Here is a 14,150-nt window from a genome sequence, read left to right as displayed (position 1 = left end):
TTTCAGGGCAGTTTTCTGTAGTTGAATTGAATAGATCCTATGGGGGGAAAGGTGTGACTTAAAGGTGATAAACTTTAGAAGGATCACATCCACTCTTTTCATTAATATGCACAAACCTGGAGGACTGCTATTTAACGAAAACACAGTGGACATGCCCCACTAAAGTCAATGGCAAGACTCTGATTGATTTTAATGGTTCTGGATGGCACCCAATGCCCTGTATTTTCAACTAAAACTTGTTTTACATTCAGACAATGGCAACCTATTAAACAGTGCCTGCAACTCCTTTTAATTTCTTGCTGGCCTTTGACAACACATAACATTTTATTCTGGACAAGTAAACTAATTACTGAAACTAATATATGTGAATACATCTGTGCATGCAGTCCAATCACATTTTCTGTGCAGCACCAAGCATTTAGATGCGTGATTCCAATTCCCTTAATAGCAACTGTCTAGCTAATCCCTAATGCATTTCACATAAACTTTACCCCATACAGTGCATATATAATAAGTAAAGGTGGTGATTTTCTGCTATGACTACTGGTGAAAAGGGGGAAATTAAAACATTTTCACTTTGCAGAACCAGCTTTCTATTGGAAAAGTGCTTTTGTCCTGCAATAAAGAGCAAACCCAGATTCTACAAAATAATGTTACAAATTTCTATTCAGTCTCCAGCAGTGCAATTTCTCATTCACAATATATAAATAGCCCCCTTTTTTCAATATTGAAATATATTTAATTTTGGGCACCACGTAGGGAAAGATATTACTCAGCAGTTCCAAGCCATCATCCGTTCCACATTAAAGTATTTGTGTTCATCATTCTTGAAATAATGGACAATCTGTCTAGCAAAAAAGGAATGCTCACCTTATAACAAACTCGTGGTTGTCAATCTCTTTTCCACACCCACTGTCCAAAAGGATGCCAGAATTTCCTACAACAGCACATGTCTTAAACCGACGGTTCTTCATTGGTGACACTTCAGGAAGGAGGCGGTGTAAATCCTGAGAAATGTTTAGCGTGCGGCGTCTGTCTAGCACATAGTGGATGACATCACCTGGCTTGAAGCTGCTTTTGACCACCGAGATGTCTCTTTCTGCATCCAAGAAGCGAAGAATGTTCTTCCTGTGTTTCAAACAAGGATGTCAACTTATAGTACCTACATAAGAGCTACCATGTCAGGTCAGATCAAAAGGCCTCCAGCCCATCATTCTGTTCCCATACCAACAATCACAGGTGTACAATAACATCCCATTCTCCTACCACTGGTGCTCAAAGATGCACAGTCTTGGCAAAGCAGAGTAGCCTGCTGCTCGTAGCAAAACTAGGCAGGTACAAAGACTGAAATTGCAAGGTGTCTGAGATGCAACACTAAAACGCAGCCTGATTCTGATTTCCAAGGCAAGTACAAACCATTATTTAATCATTTGGATAAAGTGAAATGGTATACTCAAACTGGGAAGAAATCATCATATACGTGAGACAAGAGTGAAGCATGTAAGCCTAGGAACCCCCTGATTGCTCATTCAATCAAGTTCTTCCAAATGGTTCTTCCAAATGGTTCTTGATTGCTCATTCAAATGATTTTTCTAAACAAATCTCTGAAAAGTTTGGGCTACAGCTCCCCAACTCTGAATCTAAATTCATTTTCCATGTGGACTTTCACACATCTGTTCGATCATCAAATAATGTTTGGCTCACACTGCAATAATATTAGCCCTCACACTGCAACTACACTTTTTTCCTCATAAGATAACAACACACCTTTAAAATCACCATCAGTAGCAGCAGCAGCAGAATTCCAATTATAAAAATGGTTCGTTTGTGGGTTTCACAAAACAATGACAAGACTGCAAGTTGCAAACCTGAGATTTAAAGACTACAGCTTGATTTTAATATTTTGAAGTTTGGTCTCCAGAGGTTTGGCTCCCATTGATCCATTTTTATGGATTTCTTTTCTTTCTTTTTCTAGAAGTTCAATATGGTGATCAACAGTTACAGAGCAAGAATCAGATCCAATCGTATCTTAGGAGTAATAAGTGTCACTCATGTAGCCGTGCATCAAAATGTTTGTTCTGCTCATAGTTGCAGAAAATACAGTACAATAAAGAACCTGTACAAATCAGTAGCACCTTCCCACTGAGTTTAACAGGCCATGTTTATAGAACGTACTAAATTATAGTTTTATATTCTGTTCTCTTCTTATTCAGTAAAATTGCAACACTAGGAACGGGTAAATCTATGTCCACATCACCTACCTGCTTTTATCCACATTTCTGTTTATATTTTGCATTGATCTGTCCAACCCAATTTAAAATATTGCTTTGGGGTAAGAAAAAAAGACACTTACCCCATGAAGGAGATCACAAGTGAATCTAGGGAAAATGCTAGCTGTCCTGAGAAATGCCCAACTCTGCCAACAGAGCGGCAATAAAATCCACAATAGGATTTCTAAAAGTATGTCAACCTTCTACAGTGGTGCCTCGCACAACGAGTGCCTCACACAACAATGAATTCACACAACGATGCCTTTTTCTGTCAAATTTGCTACCTCACACAGCGATGTTTCCTATGGGGGATTTTCACACAACGATCTCCCTTTTCGCTCCTGTAAAAGTGTCTTACAATGATTGCAATGGTTAGTCCACCTCCTGAAACCTATGCAAACTGATTTTGGTGTTGTTCTGACACTTCGTTAATTTATGATGATTTTTTGAATTTTCTCCATTGGAAACCATTGGATGGTCTCCCTAATGGTTTCCAATGGAAAAAACAAAAAATCATCATAAATTAACGAAGTGTCAGAACAACACCAAAATCAGTTTGCATAGGTTTCAGGAGGTGGACTAACTATTGCAATCATTTAAAACAGCTTCCAAACATTGTAAGACACTTTTACAGCAGCGAAAAAGGACTTCGCAAAGCCATTGGAATGTATTGAGTCGGCTTCAATACATTCCAATGAAGGAAACATTGTTTCACACAGCGATCTTTCCTATGGGGATTTTCACTCAGCGATGGCAATCCGTTCCAATTGGAATGGATTAACCGGTTTTCAATGCATTCCTATGAGAAATGGTGTTTCACAGAACGATGTTTCACACAACGTTGATTTTTTTGGAACCAATTAACATCGTTGTGTGAGGCACCACTGTATTTGAGTTCATAAATTGCAGTTTAAGAAGCTCGCAGAGTGCATAAACTACCTCTAGATGGTTTTAGAAAGAGATTAGACAAAATTCATGGAAGACACAACTGTTCATGGGTACTAGTTGCAGTAGTCAAGACAGTGCAATTGAAGGAGAAATGAGGAGCCGAGTGATGAATAGCACGTGGGAGAGTGCTATTCCATTCACAGTTTGCTTTGGAGATTTCAGACAGACAGACAGACAGACAGACAGACAGACAGACAGACAGACAGACAGACAGACAGACAGACAGACATCTATCTATCTTCCCATGCACCTAACCATAGAGCATGTAGTAGCATGCTCATAAAGAGAAAAGTACTGACTTCTCCCAGGAAGGCCCTGCACACATCAAAGAGAGATGAGCACTTTATTTCATCTATTATGGGGATTCTTTGAAACAGGAATTTACCAACAATTGCAAACTTTCTCATATTCGGGATTGAAATAGATGCAGACAAAACAAATCAAATGGGGAAGAAATAAAAGAATTAAGAACTACCTATCAAGGCTAAGAACTTAGCTCTTACAGGGTTCAGTTCCAATTGTGTTCAGCCATGTGTGTGCTGAATTAGAGGTGTCATCTCTTTTCTTTTTCTTAAAAGAGGCTCCACATCTTTAGCAACTACATGGTTAGCTAGCACAACATGGTCGTCTCCATACTGGAAATTTTTAGGCAACGGCAATCCACTGGCATTTTTTTAACTATTAAAGGCTCCCCTGTCCCCAGTTCTGAGGCTCCCAAAGGCTTCCCCAGAACGAAAGGGAGCCTTGGAACCTAAAACGGGGTGATAAGTTTTCCTTTAGTTTAAATTAAATATATCTGACACCTGATCTTATGTAACAGTATTTTGCCAAATGATTTTTAAAACATTATGTATTGAAATTTAAATGTCACTAGTATGGAAAGAAAAATATTTTCTGTCTGGTATTGGATTTGGATGTATATTTCAAGGAGTGTCAGAGCAAAGAAGACCTGAGTGTTTATGAAAGACACAGGAACAAACCACAACAGGAAATATTAAAACCCAATGCCTAGAATCTCTGGCAAATGATAACAAAGAAAGGCAATGATTCTCTTCCCATGTCTTTTCACTCCTGAAAAATACCTTTTTTTAAAAAAAAAAATCCATAATGTAATCTTACAGAGATAGATTTAAAAACCTTTCAGGTCCAAAATGCCCACAGGGGCAAAATATAAGAATATTGGACAAAAAGTAATTCAAGAGGAAAAATACAACTGATTTAATGGCAGGAAAGAGCTGAAGAGAGGACAATGTACCAAATGACAACAGAGGTGTAGAAACATAAGAAACTGCAGGTCAGCCATTTGGTCATTCTGGCTGAATATGGTCTATCCCAGCACTACCTTTTTTTCCACTGAAGGCTATATCATCTCAGGGACTAGGCAGGGCAAACAATGGGGCTAAACCAGTCACAGACAATACCAGAGGCCCAAATAAGTTTTATTCTCTAGCACCTCCTTCTACAGATGCAAACGGTACTTCCTAAATTATTCATAGTGTAGCTGATTTCAACATTGTCTCAGCATGACATCTTAATGGGGTAATTTAAAATACCCATCACTCCAATGGCAAGTGAGACAAAAAGCAGGTGTTTTTTTTCTCACTAAGGTCTGTTATCTGCACAAACTGTCTCTGCATAAACCTCATCTACTTCCCCTGTGAGAAGCAAAGCATATATCCTTACACAGAGCAAGCACAGAGAGGAGCTGGCTGTTAGCCTTTCCAGTGCTTCTACTCCTTAAAATTCCATGCAACAAAGCCGCAGTAATTGTCACTGTGCACAATTTCCATTAAAGCATTACTTGTACAACTGGGCTTAATTTTGCAAAACCAGATCTCTCCCTCTGCTTCTCTGAGAACTTCATAAAAGACCTCGCCCCTTTGTAGCTTGGCAAACGAGTATGGTGTTGCATCTGTACATGACTCTCCATTCTTTCCTTCTCTTCCCCACCTTTCCATCTTTTATTCCCCTTCCTCCCCAAACTCCCTCCATCTTCCTCTACATTTAGCAGGTTAGTACATGAAGGCATCCACTAAGTGTTGGCAAAATACATGAAAATGAAACAAAGGGATATATACTGGCCTAAGTTTATGGTTTGTTCACTAACTGATGCCTGTTCACCAGACATGAACAGGCCTTTCTCATGATGCATATCTGCAAATAGCAAGGTTGGGACATGGGACTTTGTGTATGAAATACTGTATGTACATGCAAAAGTTTCCCACATTGAGGCATCTCTTTCGCATCTTGACTTGAGGGAATGTTTACCATTGTCATTTTATCCTCAAAATGGCCCTGTGAAGCAAAATGAAGCTGAGAGCATCACTACCTCAATGTCACCCAAGTGTTTTCTGGGAAAATGATGATATAAATCCCTGTCTCTGTTCCTATTTCCTGCAACCATTAAACCAGTGATGCCTTCAGGACCACAGTAAGCTACCTTATCTTTGTTTAGTTGTTCAGTCGTGTCCGACTCTTCGTGACCCCATGGACCAGAGCACGCCAAGCCCTCCTGTCTTCCACTGCCTCCCGGAGTTGGGTCAAATTCATATTGGTTGCTTCAATGACACTGTCCAACCATCTCGTCCTCTGTCGTACCCTTCTCCTCTTGCCTTCACACTTTCCTAACATCAAGGTCTTTTCCAAGGATTCTTCTCTTCTCATGAGAAAGCTGCCTTATATACCAAGTCAAAACATGGTTCCTTCTTTTCTCAGTAATGAGCATACTGACTCTCAGCAGCTCTGCTGTTCTCTGTTTCAATCTGTATTTGAATTATTCACTGCCACCACTTGACTTCTTACTTGCTCTTTCACTGATTCCCATGCCATTTGATTATGTTATTGCTTATCCTGTTATACGGACTGATTGCTGGGTTTTTTTAATACCACTTGCTTCAGTTGGTATGGGGAAGCACAACTGACATTTAATAAACACCCAAACATCTCTCTCAAATCTTCCCCAAACATGTATTTTACAGTTCAATCTGGTGACACTGGGAGATAAACCTGGAATCTTCTGCATAATGAAGCAGACCTTTCCCCTATGAGACACAGCACCTCCCATCAACTCTAACAAGCTTACAGGCTTCTCCTGTCATTGCAACATGTCTCTGATTCATTGCTATAAAGGGTACAGAAGTCTTGGGTTTTTTGCAGCTTTCTGGAGGAAGAAATGTAGCTTATCGGTATATCTCAGAGGTTTTATGCAGAATCAAAGATAAGTTTCAAAGAAAAACCCATCTCTGCCTTCTGTACTTCAAAGTGCAAACAGACCACAGCCCTTTCTGCTCTGCAAGCAGAGGCAAATTATTCAGTCATGGAGAGACATACAGAAGTCGATGGCTTTCAGATATTTTAACCCTGGGAAGTGCTGTACCATATGGGATAGAAATGAGAGCTGGAAAGCCCTCACAGTGCAAATGTCACTCCAGCTAAAAATATACAAGTACTTTTGAGAAATGTGCAGGATTATGTTTTGTTTTTAGTTTATCACCTAACATATTACAATAATAGCGATTCTGTTGGCCTGCCTTAAAAGGGTGATTTCAGAGTTACTAGGACAGTAATTTATTGGTTCACTTACTTACTTATCATCAATAGGATATCACCTGGCAGATATCCTTTGATTTGTATTCCTGCATTTTAAGACACTTTAAAAATAGCTTTTAACAGGTCCGTTTTCGCTATTTTTAAAGTGTCTTAAAATGTTTGAAACCTGTTTTAAATGTATGGATTCGTTAGAGCACCTCCTAAAATGTGTGCAAACTTAATTTGGCTTTGTTCTGACCCTTCGTTAATTTTTGGTGAATTTTTTCCCCATTGAAATGCACTGAACCCGATTTTGACAGCTGTCAAACCTGCAGTTCAATGGTTTCCAATGGGGGGGAATTCACCAAAAATTAACGAAGACTCAGAAACTGTTTTAAATGCTTGGATTCATTAGAGCACCTTCTAAAACGTGTGCAAACTTAATTTGGCTTTGTTCTGAGTCTTCGTTCATTTTTGGTGAATTTTCCCCCCATTGGAAAACATTGAACTGCAGCTTTGACAGCTGTCAAAATCGGGTTCAATGCATTTCAATGGGGGAAAAGAAATTCACCAAAAATTAACGAAGAGTCAGAACAAAGCCAAATTAAGTATGCACACGTTTTAAAAGGTGCTCTAATGATTCCAAGCATTTAAAACCATTTTGAACCTTTTAAGACACTTTAAAAATAGCGAAAACGGAACATCGCTAAGCGAAACAGGAGACATAAAACTGTCATCGCTAAGCGAGGCAAGGTCCCAAACATCGCTATGCGAATTTTCCCCATAGGGAACATCGCTAAACAGAGCGCAAAATCGCTCCAGAAACCTCATCGCTAAGCAAATACATCGTTAAACGAGGCAATCGCTAAGCGAGGCACCACTGTAGTGGCAACGAGATCCACAGACATAAAGAGAAATGATTTCCTTCATTTTGGAAGTGTCTACACAAATGGAACTGACAGGAAATATCAACACAGAGAAAAATACCAGAGTTCCAAGAGGTAGGCTGAGGTAGCCATCACAGACATTCATCCTCACCTATATCAAACAGTCACCTGTGTTTCAAGTTAAATTTCCATCCCCAAGCTTTCCTGGGAGCTGGGGAGACTTTGTATAACCTTTCTTTCTATGTGTGTAGAGCTACACAAGCAGGGTGAGAATGTTCTGCCCTGAAACTCACACAAATATGGCACTTGGTGGCTATATTAAAGCAGTTGTGCTGACATTGGTTTTGTACTGTTGCACTTTATCTTCCAATTTAAACTGACTGCAAATCTAAAAACATCTGCTTTGATACTTAGGGGGAGAAATAGATGGACGTTTCCCTTATTTTCAATAACCAGAAGAAACTGGCATGTGACCTAGTTAAGTACAGATTGCTAAGGTTGTCAAGAAAACAAATGGGCCCCGACGACTGCTTTATGAACCATGCTCTTTGCAAAACTCCCATATTCCATTGTCGTAATTAATTTACTGTATTGTGAGGAATGAAAATAGAAGATTTATGTTTTGATTCTCCTAAGAATTATTGATTACCTAAAGAAACAAATGGCCAGTATTACAACGTTATTTTAGTTATATTATGAGGCATCTTAGTAAACAATGCCTTCCCTTTTGAAACTGCCACAATGATAATTTTTCGAACAAGGAAAATCACTTCAACCAAACAAATTACAAACATGCAACTCCCGTACTATTTGAACTCAACACTTTTCAGCTTCTGTAAATCATCTTAATTGGGTCTTAATACGTATTATTAATTATACAATATGTACAACAAGTCTTATCATTTAGATGTAGTCTACTTCCACTATCCAAGAGTATTGCTTATAAACAAGGGGTAACGATTTCCCACACATGACCATGATCTTACAGCAGGGGAGAAAATTCTTCCAATCATGGGTCTAACCCAGCCCAGGAAAATTGCCACACTGGCTGCAAGGATTCTTGTAGACGACAGCCTACTTAAAGCTGGAGAATGATTGGCACTGAAACCAGCTCCGCTTGCAGCCCTGGGAATCCTTTCATTGGACTGAAATGACCTCCAGTTTGCAGATCAGAATAGAAGAGTTTTGGATTCCCAAGAGCTGTTATGCTGGGGCAAACTAGTAAAATGTATACATTGGTCCTCCTACTTTGCTTTGCCCTTTTATCCCCCCCCCCATACTGCTGGAATACACCCCACAATACTCCTCTCAGGTTAGGATTTGATCCCCAAGCCAAAAAACAGTAGCCATGTCTATCCCATAATTATGTTCAACAAAAGCCACAGAATAAGCACAAGGTACAGCATTTCATATGGGAAAGTGTACCAGCATACAATTACAGCCTAGTAACTGCTGCTAGCTACTTCTCCCCAAAGCTGTCATGCGACCAGCCGCACCAAGGCATTTGAATGGTATCACCAGATGTCATGAGCAGTGCAAGGTAGAAGGCAGAAAAATGCTAAAATGAAAAGCTATGGGTCGTTCATTCAAATGACCACTGATGAGTTGTTACTTCCCAAGTTCATGATGCTGTAACAGCTGCAACAGTGAGAGAATATTTCTTCAGCCATTCCTACTGCTGAATAACGGAAACTGGGACTGCCTGCATTTTGGCAAACACCTTGTTTATGATGTCTGAAAGAGAGAACACCTGACATCATTATCTTTAAAATAGTTTGTCTTTATTTATTAATGTTCCCCAATGACAGTGTCCAAATTCTGCACTACATATAAATTATGTAAAATGAATAGATCAATATAAAGGTTTTGTACCTTTGCATTAAAAAAAAAACTAATGTGGGATGTTGCAGTTTGTTGCTTATGTCAAGAGAATGCCAGATAGGGGGCTCACAGTTCTACCAGTCAAAAAACCAATGTGCAGTATTCTACCTTTTTCTCCAAAGAGAGAGAGAGAGAGAGAGAGAGAGAGAGAGAAACTGCCCCTTTAACATTGTTTTAATGGGACAGAGCAAATACAGTGGTGCCCCGCTTGACGATGACCCCGCTTGAGGATGAAATCGCTTAACAATAGTGATCGCAAAACAATGGTTTCAATGTTTTTTTCCCGCTTCATGATGATTTGGGGCCCTGCTTCGCGAACCAATTGTTCGCTAGATGACGATTAAACACAGCTGATCGGTGGTTCGCAAAATGGCTCCCCGCTGTTTTCTGGACCTATTTTCGCTACACAGGCATAGCAAAATGGCCGCCCTATGGAGGATCTTCATTGGATGAGCAGGTATTTCCCCCATTGTAACGCATTGACCTGTTTTCAATGCATTCCAATGGGTTTTTTCTGCTTGACGACAATTTCGCTGTACAGCGATTTTGCTGGAACACATTATTGTTCTCAAGCGGGCCACCACTGTATATGGTAAGAAGCACCCTATAATGGAGCACCACATCTGAAAGCACCCTATAAAAGAAACTACTTGAAGAAACATCCACTGCAGCAGGGAGTATGACAATGCCTAGTGCTGCCAATAATATTGTGCATCCCTTAAACTGCCAGATATTTTGTTTCCAATAAATAAGTAAATTTTGGGGCAGTAGACAACACTATCCAATGGCTTTCAAATTTCTGAAAGTACAAGATACTGCAGTATGAAGTGCCCCATTCAGAGTTCCAGGTAGCAGGCTATGCTCATTTCGAGAATGTTCTGTTCCATTCCTCTCCTTCACATGTTTTTGTTCCCCCCCCCCAAAAAAATCTGTGAATGGTTCAAAGCCACTGACCATTCTCTACATTCAATGTGTGGCTTGGAATTTCTTTTCTAAATGGCTTTCTTTTGCTCTGTTTTGTAACCTGTATGCCTTGCTTTTTCCAAGGCTGCTTGGGTATGACAATACTGTTCTGGCCATGTTTTGGCCACATTCAGAGAACTAAGTTTGTTATTAGTATATATGGATTGAAGAAAAACTGTCTTAAATGAAGAAATTTGCAAAACTCATGTTTCACTGTGCACTTTGAACCACTGTAAAGAGAGCAAGTCCTGTTCATAAGAGTACAGTTTTTAAACGGATACTGCCTTCCCTCAGGGATTGCAATGTCAGAAATGTTAAGAATATATGTTAGGTAGGAATGTAGATTTTTGCTTTTTTCATGTACCTGATGAGAATGACAAATTTATATTTCCCCCTTCCCACTGGGATTATGAGAGTTTCTGTGCAGTTTTCACATTTCAGGACTTTTTTTGGGGGGAAAAAAATAGGGGAGCGAGTTTTGGGCAAAAACCTTATTTTTTGTTTGTTTTGTTTGCACTAAGTTTATTTGCAATTGCTTCTGCTGGCAAGAAAAATGATCCTAGCCTTTCCACTCTCATGCAGGAAGAATCTCACAGAAGCTGACAGTTTTCTAATGGAGAAGCCATTTCCCATTGAAGACAAGAAAAACTGCACATATATTGCACCGTTAGCAGTGGGTCTTCAGATACTGTAATGCTATTATCTATCATACTGTTATTATTAGTGATGTTGAGCATATATTCATGCAACAATACACAACATTTTTTAACAACTCTAACTTAGAGGAATAAGGCAGCATGCTAGGGCATTGCAAATGAGAGCAGCTAAATCAAGGACCTTAGCTTGTCCACTGGATTGATCAGCACAGCACTCTGGCTTGTCTCTCATCCAACAAGCCAGAGTCATAAGGCAATGCCTGTTCTTTGCTTCTTTTTTTAATGTTGCCATACAGAACCAGCACCAGGTTCAGCAAGACAATATGCAAGCCAAAAATGGACTTTTCTTTATAATAGCAAAGGCAAATCTAAATGTAATACTAAACTTTTCACATTTATGGCAATTTTAAACATAGAGTATGAAGCATCTTCATTACTTAAAATAGCTCGTATTATGAAGTACAAAGGGGACTGTGAATAATATAAATGACATGAAGCTGAACAAACAGGAATATTAGTGAATACTACTTTTTATTCTTGCTTTTGAATGTTGTCTTTTATTACAACTGAGAAAGAAACAAAGTACGTACTGTACTTAGATCAGATGTCACAATAGACCATGGGCAGATTTTTATAAAAAAATCTGCATGAAGAAACGTGTATTATGCTTATATTAATTGTGATAAGACCAAGTTACAACGTTACTGCCAGTCAGTAACTGTAATAATGCACTAGATTAAAAATTGTATGAGGCAGGTCACACATAGTGCCTCCATGTACATGGAGCTTTACAAATCAATATAACTAGAGGTATCAAAGCCCAGGTGTTGCTTAACAACACTTGATATTTTTGAAATTACTTTGGATGCTCATGATTCTAGGCTGTGTGAACAGATTGTAAAGATCCTCTTCATACTGTTGCTTTATTCTGCCCCACTGACACAGATACTTTTTTTAAATACTGTACACATTTTTCTTTAATACATTTCTTAGCTGCCTTTCAGGTAAGACTCTCTCTCTCTCTCTCTCTCTCTCTCTCTCTCTCTCTCTCTCTCTCTCTCTCTGTGTGTGTGTGTGTGTGTGTGTGTGTGTGTGTGTGTGTGTGTGTTCAGTGCTATCAAGTTGGAACAGACTTGCACTTTCAAGGTGTGAGATGTTTAAGAAGTGGTTTACCAGTTCCACTCCCACAGAAAGTTTCAACGACCAAGTGGGGATTCAAACCCTGTTCTCCAGCGTCCTAGTCCATCACTCAATCCACTACACCACACTGGGAATCCAAGACTTCCCGAGGCAGTTCAAATTATGAAACACAAAACAGAAAAATCCTCTACCAGCAAATTATAAATGTACCTAAAACTGAATCAATTTTATCAACAAGTAACAAGAAGCAGCTCATAAACAATTTGATAACATAGGACCAATGTCCAGAGCATACAGAGTGGGACTTTTAAGTGAAATGTGAGTCAAACTCCTTTCATTTATGAAGTCCTCTTGCTTTTTTGTCAGAGAAGAAAATGGAAAACCCCTCTGCTATAGCAGTTAGGTGCCATGACCCCTGTGGTTTTAGTCATGCACAAACGAAAGCAGAAGATGACTCAGAAAGTCAAAACAGTAGGAAAATTTACTTGTTATCTGAAAAGAGGAATACTTAGAATCATTTCTTAGCAAAGTATTTACCATGATATGATTCTCTGTTTGTTTGTTTTTTAAAATCCATCAGGAATATTAAAATTATCAAACTCACTACTGGCTGCTTGAAAAATTACTGGGATCACTCACAGGCTAAGACTTCCAATAGCCCCCCTGCCAAAAGCTTCCTGCTGATTTCTTTTAATGCCATTTTGCACATGTTAATTAGCCTAATGGTGTTAAAATCTTCCTCCTTTTTGTTGTTGCCTTAAATACAGGAAGTAAGAATGCTGAAAACAATATAGTTAAACTTACTCTATTCCACTAGACATTAAAGTGCTGGTTTTTAATGCACAGATTTTTAAGTGTTTTAAAGTTATCTTGGTTTTCAATCTTAATATAGGTTTAACTGTCTTTTAATATGATATTTATATAGTATTTTAAGATTGTGTGTGTTTTTTATAGTTTTATCTGTTGTGAGCCGCTTGATTCCCCTATGGGGAGAAAGGTGGCATATAAGCAATAAAAATAAAACAAAACAAATAAATAGGCAGACCACATTCTACACTGAGAATTCAGTTTCATAAAGAGTAAGGATCTGATTCTTTATAAGCAATGATTTTTGGGGGGAAAAGACTGACGTCCTTATATAACAGAAATCCTTAATAATGGACGGTACAGGTTTTTGAAGAAGGTAGAATATTGATCCAAAATCATAAAATATATTGTCTCCTTCTTCTCTGTAAGTTGTTTAAGAGAAGATATTTACGAAAGCTTCTCAAGAAGTATGGCAAACATTGTTCCTCAAGTACTGCTAGTAGTTTAGTTGTAATGATGCTCATGTTTACTGCATGAGTCCCATCATCCCACTATACACACCATCAGAGCTGACCCTTTGCCTGAGACAAAGAACAAGATGCCATGTAAAACCAACTGAGCTGGGAGGTCAGTCTTTCTCTGGCAACAGGAGAGTATCCTCCAACAAGTACGAGGGCATCAAGGAATCACTGCAGGACTGACATTCTGAATCCCCAACATCTTGCCTCTGACGCACTTGTTTCACTCACTAAATGGTGCAGTTAGTCTTCCACACCACTAACTTATTGTCTACCATTTCCAGAAAACCCATCATGACTACACATATCCTTGGAAGATACAGCCAGGGATGAGAATTTGTCTTTAGTAACAGGAAGACAGCAGCCAGGCTTCTGCATTTCAGGAGCAGTGTATCTAGGAGTAAGCCCATTCACTTTCAAGCTGACAATAAGAAAAATGCAGTGTTCCTGAATCTTAGTTTCGTGTGCAGGTACACAGGTTCCCAGTACCTATCTACAGCGTTAGAGGCCATGTTCCTTCCCATTCCACAGTGGGAAAGAATTGCTGACCCA

General features: G+C 39.1%; 1 protein-coding gene across 2 annotated transcripts in view; it reads right to left on the bottom strand.

Annotated features, from left to right (window-relative positions):
- ST8SIA4 (ST8 alpha-N-acetyl-neuraminide alpha-2,8-sialyltransferase 4) overlaps positions 1-14,150 on the bottom strand; it is a 129,962-nt gene that overhangs the window by 90,330 nt on the left and 25,482 nt on the right. For both annotated transcript variants that reach the window (XM_020794409.3, XM_078386284.1), the window contains exon 3: positions 871-1,128. In XM_020794409.3, coding sequence (XP_020650068.1) covers positions 871-1,128 — 258 coding nt within the window. The remainder of the gene's footprint in view (positions 1-870; positions 1,129-14,150) is intronic.

This window comes from Pogona vitticeps, chromosome 2 (assembly GCF_051106095.1).
Source record: "Pogona vitticeps strain Pit_001003342236 chromosome 2, PviZW2.1, whole genome shotgun sequence".
Taxonomy (NCBI): domain Eukaryota; kingdom Metazoa; phylum Chordata; class Lepidosauria; order Squamata; family Agamidae; genus Pogona; species Pogona vitticeps.
The sequence above is the reverse complement of the archived record's forward strand: the minus strand, read 5'-3'. Positions and strand labels throughout refer to the sequence as shown.